The sequence below is a fragment of the Helicoverpa armigera genome, chromosome 8, assembly GCF_030705265.1.
Source record: "Helicoverpa armigera isolate CAAS_96S chromosome 8, ASM3070526v1, whole genome shotgun sequence".
Classification (NCBI taxonomy): Eukaryota; Metazoa; Arthropoda; class Insecta; order Lepidoptera; family Noctuidae; genus Helicoverpa; species Helicoverpa armigera.
Genome location: NC_087127.1, coordinates 5,274,203 through 5,297,600, shown reverse-complemented (window position 1 = coordinate 5,297,600; position 23,398 = coordinate 5,274,203). Strand labels below are relative to the sequence as shown.

Here is a 23,398-nt window from a genome sequence, read left to right as displayed (position 1 = left end):
TAAAAATACTCAGAGCTAGGTTTTAAGTCACCTGATATCATAGACATAATATTAGTAAACAGGACTGCGCATATAAATCCAAAAAACGAGCCGAGTGAAACAGTTAGTACGGAGGCTGTCTGTCCCTTTCTAATAGGGTGACTATGAGATTAAGCTATGTGAGACAAATCTGAATTTGCTAAGATTATTAAACGCAGATTGGTATTGAAGTTTTAACTTACGCAGTTTGTGACCTTAAGATACTTATAAAGGCTTTTAATAATTAGCGGGAATTAGCAGTATAAAAGCAGGAAGATTCGAAGTGAAGACTGTTTTTTTTGTATTTCTACTTCACGTATAGACTGCTGAGCCGTTTATGTCGCCTTTCTTCATTTTTTGGCAAGCTATAACAATAGTACAACAGTTTTAAAATCCATCACCCATATTTTGACTCATTACAAGAATTCATGGGCACCCTAGTTGTTTGATTTACGAAAATGTTATTATTAGCTAACCTGTGGAACGATATATTGCAACCACCATAGGATTCACTTTTACGAGTATAAACGCAACACTTTTTCACCATTTAAATAGTTTAAATTGATTTAATACAAAAAATAAAAACAACATTTTAAATGCTGATTACGCGCCAAGAATGTTCAGGGTTACCGCTAGAAAAAAAAAAAAAATATGTTGTTTATGTTTTAAGAATAATAATTTATATAAATAATTTATTAGTATAATAAATTAATGCGATTGTTATTAATTTGTTGACTTACAATTGTTAAAATAAGATAAAAATATAAGTGATTCAATTGTTTTTTGGGAAGACAAAACTTTTGATCACAACATTTTTTTATGCTGGCAAGGTGTTAGAAAGAGACAAACAGCCTCCGTTCGAACTATCCCTCTCGGCTCGGATTTGCCTCTGTGTATTATGCAACCAATTTAGTACCTTATTGCGTTAGAATAGAGTTCATTTTCGTAAATATATATTTTGAGCGTGCGCAATCTTGTTTAGTAATATTATATCTATGCCTGATATTGTGGCGTGTGTCAAAGTAATGACTCAAAAAACAAACACGCGCGTCTGGTGTATGCTCGATTCACATCGTCCAATTCATAGAGGAATTGCAACGACAAATCGATACTTTTATGTACCCCTCACACCATGTCTCATACCGATTCAGTCACTTAATTATATCTTGTATATATATTCAAGTGATACTGCTTCTTTTGACTCCCCGACATTTATTTGCAAGCCGAATAAAGAAAGTTTATCTACAGCCTACTAACTAGCCACAAACACTTAGTTGCTGACCACAACTTCTTCGCCTTAATTAACTTTTCGACTCAATATTCCAATAATATCGAATGTTCCATTAATCGAAATCGAGAACTGAAGCTATTATCGAGAACTCATTTCACTTTGATAGAATCGTTTGTGTAGGCTTATGGTCAGTTTTATCGATGCTTTAATAATGGCGCCAATTCCATTGTGACGGTTTGCATCGATTTTTTATGTCAGTTTTCATCGTCATTTGGTTTCTATTCCAGATATGTTTTGTGGTTAGCATGTGCAAAAGTATGGCCTCTGTTTCATAGGTACTTTGGTCTGGCTGGTCTGGCTTATCTTTCCGTCCTCCGTGGTTTTAATCAAATCCCTGTAGGCTCAAGTCAAGTCTTAATAAATGTAAATCAATATAATATCGGTCTTAAGATTATTCAAGGAATTACTCGATATTGGGTTAAATATTACAACGGCCATTCTCAATCCTGATTTTATCGCCTGGTCATAAAATATTTGATTAAATCTGCGTAACTTTGAGAGTATAGTTAAGCCTGCCCTTATTTCATTTGGCAGATGAGAAGTGTCTTGGCGTTATTTTATAGTGGCAAACTGGCAATAAGTAATGGTAACTTCCAAACTAGTTAGTGATTTATGCAAAATAATTGGATTATATTAAAATAGATTTAGGTTATGTACATGCCTTGAAACATTACTCGATTCTATAATAAAATTAAGTATTAATAAAAAATTCAAAACAGAAAAACTAAGTACTATTCCATAACCTTAATTTCTAAACATTAGAATGACCAAAATATTTAGGCAAAACAACAACTGACCTAATTTAGGGCACTATCCGTTGTCCTTCTTGCCACTAATGGCCCTCATTAGTAGTGTAGTAAGCAACTAATCAGTGATAAGTAGCTACTTATCTAGTGTAGAGTCAGTAAACAATCCGTCTTACTTTCACAGCGTACTACATATCACGGCTAATTTCCTGAATAATTACGGAACACCACACCCCGCATTGTTAGCAATAGACGTAATTAACCGAAGTGTATTAGCACTGATATTGTACCTGTTAATGTAATTAAAAAAACATGTTTACCCGCCACCATAACTTGACTCATAATAGTGGCTGTTGTTGAAAAGAATAATGTCAGATGTCAACGTTGTCACAACCAGAATTCGGCCATTTACATATCGTCCCACATTTCGTCGCGAGTCTAGCTACGCTGGGTATGTGAATACATTAGTTCGTGCACACGGAAATAGCACGCTCAGCCATTATTAATAATATCATTTATTTTATGACTAACTAAAAGTTTGTTAATTTGAATAATTTTATTCAAAAGCTCAATTAAGTTTGAGCCTAATTAAATTTTCGTGCACTCCTGAACACAAACAACTGCTGTGAATATTAGGCCAATCCCAGGAGAGGGACGGAACAAACTTATGAAAATTCATGCCATTTTCATTAATTTCTTTGGGCGTGTTCCAGCTCTGAATCCTAAACGGTTCGTGAAGTAAGGTTTTGAAGAAAGGTTTATAGGAACCCAAATATTATGATTTCCTTCACAATTTGCCAATTTGCGAAAATGGTCTTATTGCGTTACACTACTATATTTATTCTTCCGTAAACAAAACAATGTGATCGCTTTGGCGTAATATTTTCTTAGAAATTCCATTTAAACTTTCCAATAGAAAAAAATAAATAAGAACCATTAATATTATATCAGCTCTAAGCTCGTTTCTGTCAAGAAATTATGTGGCAACAAGAAAACCTGGTAATCCAACTAAAAGAGCCTCCAACTTAAATAAACCTTAAACAAAAAAAAAACATTATGAACCTCTTTAGACAGAAATACGTGGTGAGAGATAAGATAAGCTTCTGAACTGAAAAGCGATATTACAGGATTGCATAAATTATCTCAAAGTTCTGACTACCGATTGTTACTCGTGACAAAATAATTTGTTTAAATGTAATTTATCTTGTCTCCGACGAGACACGCCGCCTACGGCACTGGTGTTCACGATCGCACACTACAGGAGGTTAACAAACTAACGTGACCCAGACAATTGATCGCAATCACTTCAGAATGTGATCTTATTTCATCTTAATGATGTAACACACCTAATTTTTAGGAGACAAGGAGGGGTGTAGGTGTATTCGTAGATTACTTGTCTTATGGGCATGGGAACGAAACCCGATTCTCTGTGAGAATGAGTCGTTTGTGTTTAGTTTGTTAAATTCTCTTTCTGCCAGAAACAAACAATTTTTAAAGCTATTTTTGAGTTTTTCAACAAACTTTGTTAAAATGTTTATATGTTTTGTTATAGTAGCTGGTTATGGCGTTTTATGTAACTTTCCAGAGTTTGAATCTGAATAGGTTCGCATTTGTCAATTGGTAGACATTTGGCAAACGACTTCATTTGCCAAATGTCTACCAATTGACTAAAGGTAATTTATTACGTTTTGGCTGGGCCAACGTAATAAATTACGAAATCGAAAAGTCGAAAATTAATCAAATTAGCTCTCGAACACATAGTGCAATATTTATTTTGACAAGGAACACGGGCATACAAAAATAGTTAATCTTCCCTCTGAAATACATAGTTCAGTCTTTATACATTTCTAACGATTGAACGAGCATTTATTTCTGGAGATAATGATTTATCCATATCTACTAATTAATTGTGTTTTGGATATCGAATAGAAAAGACGCAGTCTATGCCCAAAAAAACTCGCTTAATTTTCAAATCTAATGATGACTGTACCACATGCTTTGTAAAGCAAACAAGACTGTTGAACTTATGAGTCAGATTCACTCCTATCTTCCTGTCAGCCCAAATAACTGCCCGGAAATTTTAATTAAAATATATTATTTTCATTGAATATTTCGCAATACCTACGCATTTTTAATGATAATGCTATTAATAAACTTCTGAGAAGCAGCTTCGTCATTTGTGGTTGTTTTATTCGATTGGTTTCAGGCAAATTGTTTCTCGATAGACTAGAGTTAGTTGTATGACGTAGGTTTTAAAGGTCACTGATTTCAGACAAACAATAACTAAGAATAGGTTTTGTATCAATCCTTTATTTAATAAGCCAGTTATAGCTCAGAATAATGTGAGGCATTGTTCAAAAATCTAGGAATAAGCCAATAAAACTCATACCTAATACTTATCGTGTATTTACGAGCCATATTGCCCGCGGAATCGACACGAGCATTTCAAACGCCTACCATTTCCTCGTAACTGCTACAAATCCACACAATATCTCTTATTTGATTTTCGAATGAAAGAAAAAAAAACATTGATGTCAGCCAGCCAGATGTTTCACTTCCAATGCAATTTGTGAAAGCTATTAGTTTTGTTGCCTGGTGCATGTGTTACTAGCGTAGACGATCCACAAAATTCTAGTCTATGTTTTTGTGGCAGTGCTGGCCACAAAATTGCGAAATACGGTTTACTGAAGCGCGATTACTCTTTGTAGTCGCTCAAATGTTTTGAACCAGCTCGTGGTATCTAAATACGTCTGAACAAAAGAACACCAGCATAATTAACTATTGCACCTGATTAACGACACAAGGGCTTGATCAAAAGGGATTGTTCTCAGGCACACATTAGAATTTCTTGTGTGGTGAGTGTCTTTCACTAAACATAGAAGGCGTATCCACCTACACTAATTTGGCTCCAGAGCTAAATGGGTTTGCGATTCAATGTAAATGCGAGAGTCTCTATTGATGGCTTACTAAAAGATCTACTTTTTATGAATTTACCTACTGGTTTCCCTTGCCCTTGCTCTAGTTAGATTAAAAAGATTTCATGTTGCAATATTTAAACTAAGTATTTGTTTTCCTTCTCAAACTCACAAGTGTCGCGTCAATATATTCTGAGAAGCTCAATAGCTGACCCACTTTTCAATTAAAGGGATTTTCACACTTTTTGTTTATTATCTTTTAATACCTGTAGCATGGTTATCGTTTGTTGTGTTTCCTTTCATCTTCAGTGTATTGACGCCGAATTATTTCCTTTCAGCAATGTGGTTTCTTAATTTGTTTTTTTACGTTTATTTATATTTTTCAGCGTTCATCGTTTACTACGCATTCCAAACGAGTTTCTTCTGGCTCAACGTCATGTGTTTCGATATATGGAGGACTTTCAGGTAAATAGCTATGAAATCATTTAAAATTCCATAACCCTACAGCGATGATATAAAATCGTTTACATAAAGAGGAGATATATTCTTCTTGTAACAATACTTTTGTGAAACGTTTTGTCTTCAATATTTCATCGACAATATTTTGCGTAGAAGTTGTATAGAACATCTGATAAAACAAAGCAGGAGTTTCATCATTTATCGGATACACATGTTATACAAATATAACCGATAGCTGGAGAATATGTGTATGTATGTACAACATGATAATAACCGCTGGCGGATATCTGCCACGCTGAGACCGCGCGAGCGGATAGCGAGGTTTCATATCGCGTGGGAAACCAATACTTTGTAAAAAGATAGCCAATTTCGCGGCTGGACCTTTGACAGTTTTCGCCCACACGAAATGGTATCGTTATTTGGAGCGTTTTTTTTATTATAGACTCTCGTTGCTTTTAGGATAGATTTATGTTTATAATGCGAGTTTATTTTAGGTCGGCACCTAAGTTAAATATTTAAGTACAGAATGTCCATTTTAATCATGATGGCACTCTAAAGAAGATAGCGATTATACTACGAATGACAGACACAAAGCGTTTGCAAATCAAAATAGACTGTTTCTTTTTTAGATTTTTCAACGGTAAAAATAGAATAATTTTGCCGCATTGTTCTAGACACTTTACCTTCGTCGTTGTTGTTTTTATTGATCCATATGAACGACCGGTATAAAAAAGAACCGTGCATGCTACACGCGGGCACTAGTATTTATAATTAGTGCTCCTTATAAATAACAATAAGGACTTTCCTGCGGTACGAAATAGTGTTTATTTTCCTCTTTATTCTTGAGGCAGGAAAATTGTTAAAGTTCAGTAATATTATGAAGTTTTGCCCTATTCATTCAAGAGTTATGCAATTATCTGAACAACTTGTAATTGGACATTTCATTAATCATTGATATGCGATACGCGTGACATATGATATATTGATCAATTACCAAGTGTTCCGGAAATGAATATAACGTGAATTGAATGAACGCAGGGGTCGATTTGGGCCGATAATATTTTCATTTAACTGGTATAAGGATAAAATCTGATGTGGGTGATTTTCTCTTAACCGTAGTTATTATTTCATCATGATAACAAAATAATATGCTCTATTTTTTCTGGCTCAAAATAAAAATATAAAATTCGCCAGGTTATTTCAGTCATCTTTTTAAGAACGGACAAAAATCGTTTAACACTTCAGTCATGAAAGCATAACGATCAAATAAACTTTGCGATTTTATGTGAATATACACCGTAACCTGATTACTATAAGTATGTGTACATTTGTGATAACAGCTGCTAATCTTTACGGTCCTATTCCCCTTCTAGTGGAGTGGAGCTTCATTATCATCGTATTAAGGTTACTCGATAATATGCCCGCTATAACAGATTTTAAGGACTGTGTACATCAAATGCTAATACTTCTAATAGGTACTTGGTTGGCAATGCCAACGGTACCATTAAGGCTTTTGAATAGAATTTCTAAGAACTCTGAGAATCGTGACGACTCTGAATTTAAATAATTTTAATATCAAAAAGGAGATATCGACAATATTGCCACGTTTTCTCAACACAATACAAAAATATTCAAAATTATTTCGACACTCTAATCACCTACTTACTGACGTATGCCTTGGATTGCAGATCAGCCACGCCGTGTCAGATGGGTTGCAGCAGCCACCTGTAGGTCCCTAAGCCTAGCTTACAGGTCGATGTCTGTAATGGCATGATGGTCGTGTGCTGCATCTGCTCGTTAATGCTAGATCATGCTCGTTTATGTTCAACCACAGATTAAAAGGACACAGATATTATTGTTTATGGTTTTGCTGTGATGGAAGCTCTTGCTGAATGTTTTTTGAACTTTTTAAAATACTGTGATTTTTTTATATTTGTTCATTTCAATTATTGAATATTTAGCAAACGAGTGTCATTTCTCGAAATTATTAAAGAATTGAAAGAGATCCTTCAACAATTCTACAATTTCAGTGCTGTGTTAAGCCCTTGTTTCTTTCGCCTTTTACCAACCAAAATGCGCCAAGTTACTTCTGAGATGAACTCTGGAGACGAAAACTCTTTGTTTATCATAAGAGCTGGCGCCCACATTCTCTATTATTGTTTTTCTTACGTCACGCTCATCAAGTATATGACGACGATACATTCTAGTGAAATATGACAGGGAAAGATTTGAAGCCAGTATTTCCTGTAGTTGAAGTGAGCTTCTTATAGCATATCGCATGAAGTGGTCTGTGTACTTTTTAATTTCGTGGTTATTAACGTTCGGTGTTAACACTTGCCAGTTCAATGTTGTTATTAAGCGAACACGACATGTCAATAACACGCATTTTAACATTATTATTTGTTAGATAGGTGCGGTTATAGAGATACGGAGGGTATTATGCATTCGACGAGTATCGCCTCATTTGCAGCTGACACAATATTAGATTACCGTGCATTATCAACGGACAGGATAATTAGGTATTAGCGTTGTTGAAGCTAATTGCTATTTGTGACAACGTGTTAATTGGAGATAGGAGAATATACGGTTCGTTCTGGAATAATAAACAGTTATTGGAAAAAGATTAGCATACCTAACTGTTGAAATTAGAACCTTTTAAATAATTTATGATATCTCTGTTCAAAAACCAATCAATTATTACAAGTTTAATAAACAGGTATTGGTCTTTGCTTACCTCTTTCAGAACTCTGTTTTCGCATTTCAGGCGTGGTGGATTCATACGAATACTTTCATTCAATTACTCAGTAGAGGTCAGTCAACTTAGTTATAAAGGAAGTGTAAAGACAGCTGAGTGAGTAAACATATAGTAGAACTCGTGTAGATTGCATCGATATTTATTACGCTAGTAAGTTCATTCATTCTAATTAGATTTTTTGTATTTTACGTAGATTGCTGCATTCAGCATGTTTTAGAAAAAAGTATTTTAGTAAACGGCACGTGTAAAGAGAATTGATTGCGCTTTTCAATGCAAAACAAAATAATCATTCGCTCCAGGTTTTCGTTCAACTGTCGAGAGTAAAAGAATGTGTTGAGAGTTATCTCACTTTGAAGCGATCTCAAGGTAACTTGCGTATAATTTTGGTCTAGTTCAAGATTTAGATTTTGTTGCATATTATTTTAAAATTGAAGGTTTTCTTCCGCGAAATTGTGGCTGAATTCCTAACCAGCTGAAATCTAGAATAGAGACTTGTTTTAAAAAAAAGGTTGACCTTCGATTAATAAATATGGAATGTTTTATCGAAGTGGGTGACCGATGAAATAACGGGTGAATCATTTTTTTGTGTTGTGTCGCCTCGATTTTGTTGCAGCGGTTTTCCTATATTGCAACCGACGTGTTTTATTGGGGTCGGTCGATAAAAACACAGTTTGTAGTTTTACTGCGAGAATTATGATTTTATATTTTTATTTCATTTATTTGCTTTGTTTTGGAAGCAAAGTTGATATTTTCTCTATTTACATTACTTCTTATATGTATTACACGTATTTATTAAGTAGTTAAAGCATCATTTATTACTATAGCGTTAATTGAATGAGTATTACACGTAATGACGTAGTCTCTTAAAATACGTAGAAATATGCAGTAGGTACGTAGTTAGATATAGAACTTGTTCACGGTTATTTTTAACGCTGTTGTTAATATGTTTGCTTACTTTTAAGGTGTTTATGTAGTTAGTTTGAGATCTTCCGTAATATTTGTTACATGGTTAACGTTTATTACAACCACGTGTAATAGTTTGAGTCGCTTCTCATACATACATATTTTACATTTTTTAATTTACAGTATTGTTTGTATACACAAGTTTTTACGTGTCGACTAGCAAGTGAGCCCTCAAGTTCAATCCAATAAAAAGATAACAATTACATTAATTCAAAAATAAACCTCTCAAAGTATAAAGTCTTAAAAGTTTGTGGACAGGATTACCTTCAAATGTTTATTTTATTCAAAAACAAAACTCAAAAGAGTACTAAGTGTTAAAAGTTCGTATCGGCACGATTACTTTCGAAGTGTTTTATAACATTAACATTACATTAGGGATTATCTCGTTTATCTTCGACCATAAATATCTAGTACAATTCATACGACATAAATGTCCTATAAAACAAAATGTAGCGTTAAAATCTGATGTAACTTCAACATAAATTAATTAAAATAAAATTATAATATTGGACTCATTTGTATATAAAACTGATATATAGGTATTCATGTTTTAATTATGTTTCTAATGCTTCCTATTGAAGAGTTGGGACTTTAGCTCAACAGTCGCAAAGGTAAGGTGAAACTTGTAAATACATGTTAGTTATAAAGTGCTAATTGTATTTCCCTGTATATTTTTGTAATGAATCACGGTGCAAATATGTACGTCAATGTGCTGGAAAATAATAAGGAAACCATTAACTAGTTTAAATTAATGGTTTATAATATATTGTAGAATATGCATTAAGAAGAGTTGTACCAAGCTTTTGTTCTATCGCGACATTTAATGATAAACTCTTTGCTACGATACAGCTACGCGCTACGAGAAAGTTATTGCTACCTTTAACTTAAGAGCTACGAGTCGTAGCCGCGGCTACGAGCGTCGTGCTCATAGCAAACATTAAATACATTATACTTACTTTCTTACTTTAGTACAAGGAAAGCTGTTGTGTTATTAAATTTTATGTTTCGAAAAGATGTTTAAATAAACTTTCTTTTTAGTATTAAACTTCATAACTAGATATTATTTAGTTAATTTATGCACAAAAGTATCGTCGTCGTAAAATACGATATATACAATATCCAATACGGATTTTAATCCATCCCATAGGCCTATTAAATTTAAGACGGAGCCTCAGTTATTCGGGTCATGTTATTTATAGCTTTAATAGTTTCAAGACAAATGTAGTGGAAATAATAGGTATTGAAATAATAATTTCCATTAATCTTAGAGCTGAATGTGGGCAGGCATGACTGTAAATGTTAGGCTATAATTAGTGTTATTATGTAAGAAACCTTGACCCACAGAAATTCACAGAATAAACTACTTTTACAATTAAAAAATCCGACAGTAATTACACCAAAACACGCCTGTATAAAATTACCATAAACTGTCCCATTTTTTTTGTACTTACCGCCATGTCAACGATAATCTGCTGGGGTAAATACCTCGGCCTCCTTTCAATTGCAGATCTTATAAAAACTTTGTTAAAAATAACAGTGGCTATCGGGGAGGCAGTACCAACAAGCGGCGGGAGAGAAGAAGGTTCCTTCTGTACGGCCTGTACGCGTGGGGAGTACCTCTCGTCCTCACTGGACTCACGGCGGCCATGCAGTTCAGTGACCTGCCCAACCACATCATCAAACCTGGATTTGGGACTAAACGATGCTGGTTTGTTGGTAAGACTTCATTTTTACTTACGTACTCTTGAGCCTTTTCCCAACTATGTTGGGGTTGGCTTCCAGTCTAACCAGATTCAGCTGAGTACCAATGTTTTACAAGGAGCGACTGCCTATCTGACCTCCTCAACCCAGTTTCCCGTTCAACCTGATACCTACGATACTTTTTAAAACATAGGTCGTTTAAAACCTACCTAAGAATATAGAATAGCTTTCATAATAGCTTAACATACCGTGACTCGCCTATTTCCGAGACTCAATGCTAATTTATGTTTTCTCAGAACAATGTATTCTTTTAATGGTACGTAAAACAATGTAACCGCAAAAGAAATAAGTAACTTCTTATTAAAAATGGAACACTTTGTAAATGACATTCACATCGGGAACAGTAAAGTCGTTCTTTTAGTGCTATAAATAATATTTATATTTGTGTCAAAATTATTCATGTTCCACATTAAAAATATGATGGTTTATAGCCAACAAAGCGTTCGTCAGTGTGAATGGAGTTATAGACCCGTGAAACGGTTTTATTCGAAATACAGCGAACCACAATGTGGCTGCTTTCAACTTTAACACAATACTTATGTTTTATTTATGAGCACAATTTAAAGCGCGGACTCGCTGTAGATGTGGGGCCCAACTTTTCTTGCATCAAGAATGCTAAATTTATGGTTGACAGCCCGTTTTTTACCACGAAGTATGGGCACAATCTAATCTGGGTGATCTATAAAATTCAGTCTGTTAGATACCTTCTCTTTTGTCAGTCTCTTGATTTGGATCAATTCTGCGAATCCAACAAAAGCTGACGGTAATTACCAAAGTATTCCATTATCTAGTCCACTGAGTTCTCTTCTTTCAAAACTTTGAAAGTTGAAAGTTCCTTCGTGACTTTTTCTTGGAATGATTTCATCTGAACACCAATCAATCATGGCGTTCCGAATCTTTTTCTTAGTTCCTGAACTCGTTATTGGTATTGTCAGTTAAGTTTTCATCCCTAATGTGAACATTCTGAAGTTGATTAGCTTTGTTTTCTACTTCTCGCAAGGCAAACTGGCGAATTTAATCTCTTATTTTTTTATTTTAACCAAGTTTTGGATATGGAATGAAGACGGCTCTATTACATTGTATTATGCCAGCTTACCCTACTCTACATATTTTCTTCATTATAGGTCCTTACATTGTATACCGAGATTACCCTTAAGACCTCGTTTCATAACAAAAACTGAACTTTTAACCTTATTTCTCAGACTGGGTGAGCGATCTGGTGTACTTCTTCACTCCGGTCTTGGTACTAGTCGTGTGCAACGTGACATTTTTCGCCGTGACTGCCCACCGCATTCGCTCCATCAGACAAGAGACAGCCATCTTGAAAGGCGCCGAGTCCTCGCGCAGTGACAAGCTTAAGAAAGATAAACAGAGGTAATTAATTAACGCTGTACTTTATTACTTTGGTTACTCTTGTCTTTGCTACTTCTGGGTAAAGTTAACTTGTTTATTTAACTGTTAAACTTAAGGCTTAATGGTCACTATGGCTATGACCTTTACAGTACCTATGGCAGTTTAAAATGTCGGGTTGTCGGTGAAATGGGATTAATTTGTAGTTTCAAAGGTGATGTTAGTTGTATTAGCTGAGAAATATACCTACTTTTCAGCTACAAATTAGCTTCGAAGCTGTCATAAGTATTTTGATTTAGGTGCACAAAGACTGAAAAAACAAAACAGGTAAAAACTTACTACAACCAGTCGTGTAACCTTGACGTAGTTACCTACCTAGACGAAGCTAGCAGGTTATCTCTGGGACGAAATGGACAAAGGGAAGTTTGATTGCGTAGGAGCTGTGGGGAGAACAGTTTCACAACTACAATGTGAAGCAAATCTAATTCTAACTTCTAAATTGAATGCAAATGGGGCACTACGCTTTTATGATATTAGAGCTACGGTGTATGTATTCGTATCATATTTTATTACCAATGTATGTTATGTACAATCGATACACATAGGTACTAGTTTACGATATTAAAGGGTAACTAATTCTAGGTATTCGCTTTCCGAATACGAGCAAAAATTCTCATAAACTTACAAGAAAAATTCGAGAGCTTGGCCGTACTCGACAATATTTCAGATGGGATTGCTTTCTAACTTTTATCATACTTACAAAAGTTCTGGCCGGTAAGTAGTGCCTACCGTTGCTCATAAATTGCCTATTTATGTGGGAAATAATGGGCTTGATGTCAAAAGCACTAAGTTTGCAGGTAAAACGGATATAATCAAGGATAAAAACTTTTTAAAATTTCAGGAAAATATACCAGTATTTTCTTTAGTTTACAGGCAACTGAAACTACGTTGCAAAAATAGAAAGCATGATATTTTCTTTGTTGTGGCTTTCAGCACAAGTGCGCGCATTAGTTGGCTATAGAAATAATAAATGATGTTCATTAGGCAGCTATCGATCTAGCTGGTACTGCTTAGAAAGGGGACAGTCTCAATGTCGCCTATAAATTGCAGTGCATTCCTTGTGAAATCTCAAGGAAATATTTTTTACTTAGGTAATGTTTGGAAAATTAGATACGCTTTTGGCTATGATGATGAATGATCGAAATGCTGTTAGATGCCCTAAGAAGTTTAAAAAATAAAACACTATTTTCTAATTGAAATTTAATCTATGAAGGAAAGCTTTGCGTCCTCGAAGGAGGATTGCTATCTATTTTTAAATGGCCGTATGAAAGTCATAGACAATCAACATTCAACTTTAATTTTAATACAAACAATTATTGCAAGCTGCAAAACATTAAAAAAGATACTACCAGCCATCTACCAGCTGTTTTGAACAGTGATAAATTTTCATTCACGAACCGACATTTTATTGCTTGTTTTGTTTCTATTCGTCCGTTCTTTTTGGAAATTAGTTTTTAATGGTTATTTATTGTAAGCGTTTGATACTGCAGCATACTTAAAAGTGAGTTTCCATAGCTATACGTATTGTATGCTTAAGAAGGAATTGTATGTTTACTTTGTAATGAAGCAGCTGGTTATCGTCTCGGAAACTGTCTGTATTTCATAAAGGAAACTGATTGTTCTGTTGCAATAAATCTATAAATAAACCTCGCGTAAATCTTGATAAAATTGTAAATTGTGGCTGTGGCAAATTATCGTCAGAAGATTGTCTTACTATTTTGGTAAGTTCTCTTGACGTGTAGCTGAAAAGAAAAGAATTTTCTTTGCTATTTAGAAGTAGCCTGCAACTGGCTGGCTGAAGAAATATAGACTACTTACTCGACACTTTTAGAAGTTTGCGATCTCCCTCTGGGAATTATAGGCAATATTACAAGTTAAGCCCTTACTCAAATATAAACTTTATGTCGGTCCATATCATAAAGATATAGGTATTTTATACGATATCCTCAAAACTTTTACTACCTCATCTTTTCAGATACGGCCTCTATCTAAAGCTGTTCATGGTGATGGGAGTGAACTGGTCAGTGGAGCTGATCAGCTTCGCAGTAGGCGGCTCCAACTGGTACTGGATCGTCACTGATATATCCAACATAGGGCTTGGTGTCTTTGTCTTCTTCATTTTCGTGTGGAAGAAGAAAGTGCGCAACTTGGTGCAGAAGAGGTAAGTTCTTTTGGGAAGAGCTTCAGAAATATTTACTTGGGTATATGATGGGATGTTTTGATACTAGATTTCATTCTTTTTTATGAATACCAATGAGTTTTCCTATAAATATTTAAGTATGCGGCTACGGCAGACTCTAGGGATTCCACAATTGATTTAGCGAACAAAAAGTTTGGAGGCCAAATTCGAAAAGTTGAACTTTTTAGCCTTCAATTCTGCGTGATATTATGATATGTATTATTTATAGGCAAAACAATAGTATGGAAATCAATACGTTTTACGCATTGCACGATGGTTCACATGGATCGATCAAAACTCGGTCGGGTGAGGCGTAGCAGTTACCATAAGCAAAGACGCGTAAGATTTCAAAAAAAAGTATTTATTTAACCTTTTTGCTAAACAGCGTTAAACTATTATATAAGTTACAGTGTTAACTATTAATGTGGCATATTATTTGAATATTCATTACTTATTAAAAAAATGTGCTAATATTAAATGTAATTTCGTCGTCGTTTTGGTAAGGTCGGTATTGTATTTTTTTTAATTCCTACATTGCAAGTTTGGCTGCAACACAATAATATAACAGTAGATAATATTATCGTAAAAACTTACACATAGTTTGAATTCCTGTGTACTTAGCATATCTAAATAGAGCTAGCTCGCGTAAGTAAACTGATTCTAGGAGAATGAATACCCATATTCAGTCAATGTCGACAAATGTTGACAGGAACTAATACCGCAAGTGTATTCAGGTTGTGTGCTGAGTACACAGTACACAGAAGAGCGACTATGAGCATGCTAAAGCTGTTCTGTGAAAAGCATTTTATCAATGTTTGACAGAGATAATATCGCCTTTTGTTACCAAGAAATGTAACCTTTTTAGAAATTTAAAAATGGAATACATCATCCCTCTAACTTTTTAAAAAATTTCTATAATAGACAATATGCGAAGGTTTTTATAGACAAAGTAAGACGCCTTGTCAGTTGCAAAGAGGCTTTTTGTTTTGTGTTTTGGTTTGAGCAGGCACAAATACCACGGAAGGGGTAGCGAATCCGAGCGTGTTAAATCTAAATTAGCTTTTTGTATTCACACAGACAGTATGTTGTATGATGAACGTGATTTAGGTGTCTGGATCTGCTTTTACGATTTAATATCACGCATTGTTGTCACGAACGTGAATACCCTTTTTCATATGGTCCTAAAAAGTGTAATAACTGCATTAATTGAAAGAGTTGTATGTTAAGATTAACGCATATCTGTTTAATTAACTGTGTTTTATACCTACCTAATAATACCTGCCTACACAATACACATTATGATACTATGACTGAACTACTTATAAAATTTTATGTGGTCACTTAACAGATTCTAACTGTACCTACCAAGTAAACAGGTACCGTACCTATACCATTAGAGATTTATCTCTCGATTTACTTAGGTATTTATTTTTAAATCAGTGCCTATTATGCACTGCAATTCGTTAAAATACACCTCCTTGAATTCTCTTCAAGATATTAAACAAAAGTTTATGTAATTTGCAGATTCCGCAACATATTCGGTCTGGAGTCGACGGAGAGCGACACACGAGCGGGCAAGTGGAACACAACCAGCACAGCGCCGACAGAAGACACGCGCATATCGTCAGACGACTCAGCACTGCGTCTCAAAGATATGCACTAAGTTTATTGTGAGTAGCCCTCGTATACGATAGAAGGTTCAGAGATAAAAAACGTGACTCACGTCTCATATCTTGCCAATCTTTAAGAACAGGTGCAAGGAATTAGTTAATTAGGTACTTCACAAAGTAAAACATGTACCTAACTGAAAAAAAAAATCTATGAAAGATTTTCAAGGAATTTGTTGATTTAATTAAATAATAAACCCAATTTTACTTATGATGTCATCCTCACAAGTAACAAAATAATATACCTATACCAAATTCTGGACTCATTATTAGGTACTTACCTTTACCATAATATGTTGAATCGTTTAATAAAATTCTATCCTTTTGGTTTCCAGATTCCAGAACATGACATCATGCTAGCACCAAAGAATTCTCATGAACACACGGATGCATCACATTACAAAATCGCTAGTCAATTCATTGAAAATTATATTCACAATGTAGTACAACGCTCTAGATGTGTAATTAATAAGATTTAATTAGGTTTAATAGTAATTAAGTACTTTAATTTAATATATCTTCTTAATAAAAAGTTATAATTGCTACGTGCATTTATTTTTGGTACCAAAACCAAAGTAATTATTATTAAAATGATTATGAATATAATTGTAGAATTCATCCATTGTTAAGTTACCTCCGCGACTCCACCTACTTATTTAGATAAATATTAAATTATATACATACCTATTAATGTTTTTGAATAAAATGTAATTTACCTATAGATAAGCTAAGCTTTTTTGAATAATACATAAGTAACTAGTTATTAAGATTCTCAAAATAAAGCCTTTTTAAATGCCAAGCATCTTACTCTCTGCGGGATTCGCTAAGTAGATAGATATGGTGTAAAAATTCTAGATTCTAGAAGCAAAGTTTGCCAGAATTATGAAAGCAAATCGAATTAAGTACCTATCAGCCTGCTTTGTAATCTTTTTACCTAATGCTTTAGTTAGTTTAGGTTTAAGGATTCGTGCCTGCTTCTGATAGCTATGGAGTTCAGTAGGTACAAATGTTAGATACCCATAGGTACTTTGTAAAGCGGTTTTCACAATGCTTGTTTTTACCTTAAACTTTCCGAAACTACTGAACTAATTTGAAAAAATCTTTCACTGTTGCAAAGCACACACTGTTCCCTATCACTATTCGGGTACCCAGTTGTTTCTACGGGACCCGGGCACGGGAAACAGTTAGTAGGTACCTGCCTAGTAACTACGAGTAGGTACGTAATATAAATACAGTGTTAGTAACTTTTGGATTAAATGTTAGTTAATTAAACAAAAAAGTGTGACGATGTGGAATGCACATATTGGTAGGTGAATGTGTTACTTTGCAAAATATATGTACGATATAAGAACTGATTCATGTGTTTTATTTAAATAAGTAAATAATCATTGCCTTCCTACATTAATACCGACTCGTCTCGCCTCAGTAATTGACTCATTTGAAGTAATGGCCCATGCCCATTATTTCGATAATTTCTATGGAGAAACAACGTTCTAATAAAATTCTATCTTGGATATCTTACAAGAGCTGAATAGCACACCAAGACGTGCATCTGTTTCTATAAAGTTAACTTCTAGAATGTTCGAGTGGGTGGTTCTTATGGTATATTCATCAAGAATTTTGCCATATTAGTAAAGCTGGTACTTTGTTTTGGAAGCGTATCCAATTTTTACCACAGAGACGAATAAGGTTCCGAATGTTGTCACTGTTGTCAATGTCATCTGATTCTGACATTGACAATATAACCTATCCATCTTTGTTTTCATTTTGTGCGAAAGCCAAATCCAAAAGAAAACGTTTTATTTTATGTTTTAGTTTTAAGCCAAACCCACTTTATTTTTATTAGGTAATATAATAAGTATATACAATTACTATCACGTTTCATATTAACCATCCAAAATAGTTTTTAAATCATAATGTTATTGTTGGGACCTCTCAAAGTAATAGTAACAAGTTAAAAGTTTTAAAAGTAAGAATAATTTGCTTTGCTAATTTGCAGTTATTTACACCATAGTGTAGTGCAATAAATAGTTAGATTTTTGTGAATTAATTAATACTTATCAGTAGGTACGATGTAAACTCAAAAGATATATTATATCAACCTTTGGACTTTAGTTTGTCGGCATAAAATAATGTTTAACATAGGTTACGGTGCGCCTCTTCTGTTTCTCTTGCTTTCAGTCATTGTGTCGTATTATTTTATGATGAGTCCATCAGGTGGGTCATATTGAAACAAAAAGTTCTGATTCTTTTTAACCAACTTTTCTATTATCGCCTTATTTATTTGTTCAGACATTTCATTTAGTATAAGTATCACTACTACTAAAATGCTATATTTCGTACCTATATTATTGCTTATCTTTTTACACTGTATTGGCAACTAATCTTGTTGGTGGATGTAGATATAGTCACAAAGTTTTATTTAACAATATTTTGTTATTACAGCAGATGAAATGGCAAACAATGGTCTATTATTCATTTCAAAAGCTACCAAAGCTCATTTGGTCTGTGAAAGGGCTTCAAAATTTGTGAAAAGAGTTTTGTATGTGAAAATTAAAGACAACTCCGAGAATACACTGCCAGTGCTCAGCAAACAGATTGAAAATGTTTATTCTAAGGTAAGTAACTCACCTTTTTTTATAAAATATCAATAAATTCATGTTCAAAAAGTGTCTGTTTTGCAGCCACCTTTGAATAAATGCTTTTGAGGTTGAGTTAAATTTACTTTATTTGATTAAGAATGATCCAGGGTAAAATCTTAAAAACATTAAAAATGTTTGCATTAAATTATTTTGAAATTATAACTTCCTTTATCCTACAGGCATCTGCACAATATGGACATTTGGACATAAGACTGATGTTGAAGCCGAGTGGTACAATCAAGGATATAAAAACAAATTACCCAATAGACATGATATTGTATGACAGTGAGTTAGACAGGGATATTGATCAGCTCAAGAGTTATATAGCTACTGTGAACACTGGCTGCAAATTACAAAGTGTTGGTAAGAATTTTTATGTTGTTTTTTCTATGTATGCTGAAAATACTGAGTAGATAGTGTAGTCGAGACAGGTGTGTAAAAACCAACCATTTTTCATGTAAATCATGTTCTTAACTGCTTGTATGTCGCTAAATACAAAACAATAGAACATCAATTGTGTCTTGCGTATCTGTGCTCTGGCATACAATGGGTTAATCCGAATAAAATTTTAAAGTTAAATTGCTATCCATGAGATTAATAAAGTGGTCTGATCTTTCTGTATAATCAGATTATACAACCAATAGTAATAATGACTCTAAAAAACCATTAAAAAACTCATTTTTGCTGCATCATGAGAAGATAAGATTATTAAAATGCAAATCATGTTATTCTAGTATTACTTCATGCTCCAATTGTTTTGTTTCTGAACAGAGATAAGATTGTGTTTTATGTAAAGTCTACAAAAGAGTTTGGTATGCACATAAGATTAACATTTTTAAAACCTAATTATCACTTTTTACACTGTTGCGAGAAAACAAATTGCAGCAATTCTAGCTATTTTATAGTAGGTAAACAAAGCCAAGTAAACAAAGGATTTGTTTACTTGGTCATACTGGAAATAACATATAACATTTAACTCTGTTAGTACTGCTAGCCAGAAAGTCTGACAACCAGTCTTACCAAGGGGTATCGGGTTGCCCAGGTAACTGGGTTGTGGTGATCACATAGGCAGTAGCTTTATGTAAAACATTGGTACTCAGCTGCATCTGCTTAGACTCGAAGCAAACCCCAACATAGTTGGGAAAAGTGTAGGCAAATGAATACGATGTTGGCTACTGCTAGCTCTGTCTGATTCCAATAAGAATACTGTAGTAGACATGTAACAATATAATTTTTTTTTCAGACTGCCAAGACTTAAGCCCCGATAATATGCTAGAGAAGATACAGACTTATGAGAATGTAGCTCTAGGTGGTACATTTGATCGCTTGCACAACGGACACAAGATCTTGCTGTCCCAAGCAGCGTTGCGGGCCACCAAGCTTGTCACGGTGGGAGTCACTGATGTTAATATGATTCAGTGTAAGAACTACATTTTAGTTTAGCCTCACTTCTGTTTTAATTAGGTAGGACTGTCAATAGCTTGTACATGGACCATATTTTTGTGTGAAAAGTAACATAATCAACCATGTTATGGTAGAAATCACTGCTTTAACTAAATATTTTGCACATACAATTTATTTCAAAAACAATCATGATGTATGTATTGCTTTTGACAAGCAGGCAGAATTTTATAGAAGTTGTATGGAGCTTAGAAGAAGGATGAGTTGATGATGTTGGCTTGATGAGTTTACAATATGCTTCCACATTAATTGTATGTACTTTGCTGTCATCATATGCAACAAAATGTATGTATGTATTTAGTTGCAGTTTTTCATACATTTTTTAATTTTCAGCCAAAACTTTGCATGAGCTAATACAGCCAGTGGAAGTAAGAATACGAGAGGTACTAAACTTCCTAAATGATATCAACCCAGATTTGGAGTACAATGTATTTCCCTTGAAAGATCTATATGGACCAACTAAGGATGATCCTAAGTACCAGGTATTTTAATTTACATTTTGTTTTATACATTTATTAATTGCATATACTTGGATCGTTTGCAAGGCTCAATTCAACTGGTTAATTCCCGGATGTGTTGCGAATTTCTCGGCAATTAATTTAGAATTTTGGCGTGCGATAAGGTCGTTATCATATACATGACCTCGTAGATAAATTTAGTTTGTTGAAATATCAGTGCTCGTATTAATTTTTGGCGGGAAATATATTCAGCAAAATACTATACCAGAGACAATTTTTTTTGTATTATTCTAGTTGATAGTTGTGAGTGAAGAAACATTAAGAGGGGCGACTAAAATCAACGAAAAGCGAGTGGAGAATGGCCTACAGCCTATGGACGTGCACGTCATAGGTCTGGCACAAGATGTTCACGCTCAGTCGTCCCAGGAGGAAGAGAACAAGATCAGCTCTAGCAACCAGAGGATAAGGCTACTTGGCACATTTTTGCGGCAACCTGAAGTAAGATATAAAACTTAATCTTGTAATGCATTACTTTTTAATGGAAACTAGCGGTTTCTCGCGGTTTCGTCCGCGTCTTGTGACGTAGGAACTCCTTCCCGAACTTTCCTGATCATCTAATATATTTTTACTTTATATTAGTATTTTGTTTTCCAGCATAACCCTAACATCCCTGATTGGCCATATGTCATTGGATTGGCGGGAGGTATTGGCAGCGGAAAGAGTAGTGTTGCAGAAAAGTTAAAGTGAGTATTGTTACAAATTATAATCGTCTGTACAGTTTATGGACATAGTTATGTATCTTAAACTACAAAAATTGAATTTCAAACAAAACAAACCAATAAAATCGAGGGACATAGCTCCTAAAAACCACCTAACCACCCCGCTACACGTGGACGATGCTAGTGCCACAAACATTTTTCTTTGTTACTTTGACCAACAGGGCGAAAGGTGCGGCGTTTATAAACTGCGACTTAATCGCTCACGAGCTGTACAAGCCGGGTCTGCCGCTCAACCGCACTATCTCCGAGAACTTTGGACAAGAAGTTATTACTGACGCCGGCGAAGTCGACAGAAAGAAGTTGGGACAAATCGTCTTTAGCGACAAAGTACGTTCCTAATATTTGCAATATTCATAAATATACCTGTCGTAGTAACTAGTGTCAGTATACCCTATTTTAATGCAAGCTTTCTAAACCTTAATGTCTAAAATCTCCCTTTAAAAAATATACTGAACTTACCGTTAAGTATATTTTTTTTATCATTTACAAAATGTGGCAACACTGTAGTAATTTATTGTTGCCACAATTCAAATATTTCCGCAACATCCCAAATAGTGTTTTAAATATTTTTATTTAATTTTTTTCTCATTGATTCTCAAGAGGGTTCTCAATTCCGATGTGTTGTTGTTTGTATTTTTTTATTCACGCAAATCCTTTTACCAATACCACTTGAACAGTTTTTTTTTAATATTGTTTAGGAGCAACTAAACAAGTTGAACCAGTTAGTATGGCCGGCGGTGATAGAGGAGGCTCAGCGTCGTGTCCGCGCGCTAGGCGAGCTCGGCCATCGCGTCGTGGTGATGGAGGCCGCGGTCATGGTCAGAGCCGAGTGGTACAAGTACTGCCATCAGCTGTGGGCCGTTATAGTGCCGAGGGATGAGGTGAGAACTGGTTCTTTAAGTTCAGGGGTCGTAATAGGTCTTTAATTCGGAACAAAAAATTGATTATTTTTGGAAAATAGGTAAGGGAGTAAGTAATATTAGAATCTGGATAAGTTTCAGATATAATTTGACTAGCTTGTAAAACCTCCTAAATAAGGGATCAATCTTCCAGTCTAACCGGTTGCAACTGTTACCATATCAGTATTTCAAAGGTTTCCTAACTTTTCAAAACCGGCTTTAAAGTATCAAAATATAAGTATGGTCTCGCCAATGAAATAATGAAAATTGCAAAACTATAATTTTACTTTTTTTTCAGGCAATAAAAAGGATTCAAGCCCGCGACAACCTTTCAGCCGAAGACGCCGCCAAAAGGGTAGACTCACAAGTAACAAACGAAGATCAAGTAGCTCACGCGAATGTCGTGTTCAGTCCACAATGGAGCTACCAACACACGCAAGGACAAGTCGACCGCGCTTGGAAGCTTCTAGAACAACTCCTCGCCAGTAGGAAGTAGAACATTCGAGACTGAGGCTTGTACTCGTATGTATATTATGAACTAAACGTAACTTTGCTTATAATGTACATTGTTGATTTAAGGTATAAATACACCAAAGTGTTATGCTGTTCTGTTGAATTTGAAAAGTAAGATCCAACACTAATATGGTCCTACATAATGATATAAATAAAACAATAGTTCAAATGGTTTGCATTTTTTTACAGAAACTTGTTAATGATGTTATCCGTAAACTTTTAAAATTAATAACTAAAACACTACATCTATTACTGCCGATGGTGCTCAGAATCAAGCAAGTAATTACCAGTATTGCCTATTCAGATATTACTTCATGAGCGTTGTGAAACTAAAATATACCGAATGATATTTTGACAGATATTTGCATAAACAAAACCGTGCCATAGCTTGGCTTTTGCGAAATATTAAATAAGCTTTGATATAAGAAATTAAGAAAAGTTATGTAGTTTTTAACCGACTTCCCAAAAAGAAGAAGGTTATC

At 34.5% G+C, this 23,398-nt stretch overlaps 2 protein-coding genes across 9 annotated transcripts in view; both read left to right on the top strand.

Moving 5' to 3' along the window:
- LOC110372812 (G-protein coupled receptor Mth2) overlaps positions 1-16,709 on the top strand; it is a 36,644-nt gene extending 19,935 nt beyond the window's left edge. The window contains exons 4-11 of one of the 4 annotated variants that reach the window (XM_049837903.2): positions 5,357-5,435; positions 8,194-8,280; positions 9,729-9,758; positions 10,685-10,863; positions 12,111-12,282; positions 14,294-14,479; positions 16,022-16,167; positions 16,500-16,709. In XM_049837903.2, coding sequence (XP_049693860.2) covers positions 5,357-5,435; positions 8,194-8,280; positions 9,729-9,758; positions 10,685-10,863; positions 12,111-12,282; positions 14,294-14,479; positions 16,022-16,160 — 872 coding nt within the window. In that variant the 3' untranslated portion in view covers positions 16,161-16,167; positions 16,500-16,709. Of the gene's footprint in view, positions 1-5,356; positions 5,436-7,117; positions 7,157-8,193; positions 8,281-9,728; positions 9,759-10,654; positions 10,864-12,110; positions 12,283-14,293; positions 14,480-16,021; positions 16,168-16,499 lie in introns of all 4 variants that reach the window. The other 3 variants (XM_021329786.3, XM_021329787.3, XM_021329789.3) reach the window with 3 other exon arrangements.
- Positions 16,710-17,874: 1,165 nt separating this feature from the next.
- On the top strand, positions 17,875-23,078 carry LOC110372838 (bifunctional coenzyme A synthase). Of its 5 annotated transcripts, none has more exons than XM_064035765.1 (10): positions 17,875-18,010; positions 18,610-18,782; positions 18,986-19,169; positions 20,050-20,226; positions 20,601-20,749; positions 21,020-21,223; positions 21,380-21,468; positions 21,666-21,831; positions 22,203-22,385; positions 22,702-23,078. In XM_064035765.1, exons 2-10 carry the CDS (start codon positions 18,618-18,620, stop codon positions 22,897-22,899), a joined length of 1,515 nt encoding a protein of 504 aa, XP_063891835.1. In that variant the 5' UTR covers positions 17,875-18,010; positions 18,610-18,617; the 3' UTR covers positions 22,900-23,078. The 5 variants fall into 5 exon arrangements, with proteins under 5 accessions (XP_063891835.1, XP_063891836.1, XP_063891838.1 ...); XM_064035766.1 differs by having other exon boundaries at positions 17,897-18,010; positions 18,613-18,782; XM_064035768.1 differs by lacking the exon at positions 17,875-18,010 and adding an exon at positions 18,112-18,133.
- Positions 23,079-23,398: the final 320 nt, after the last annotated feature.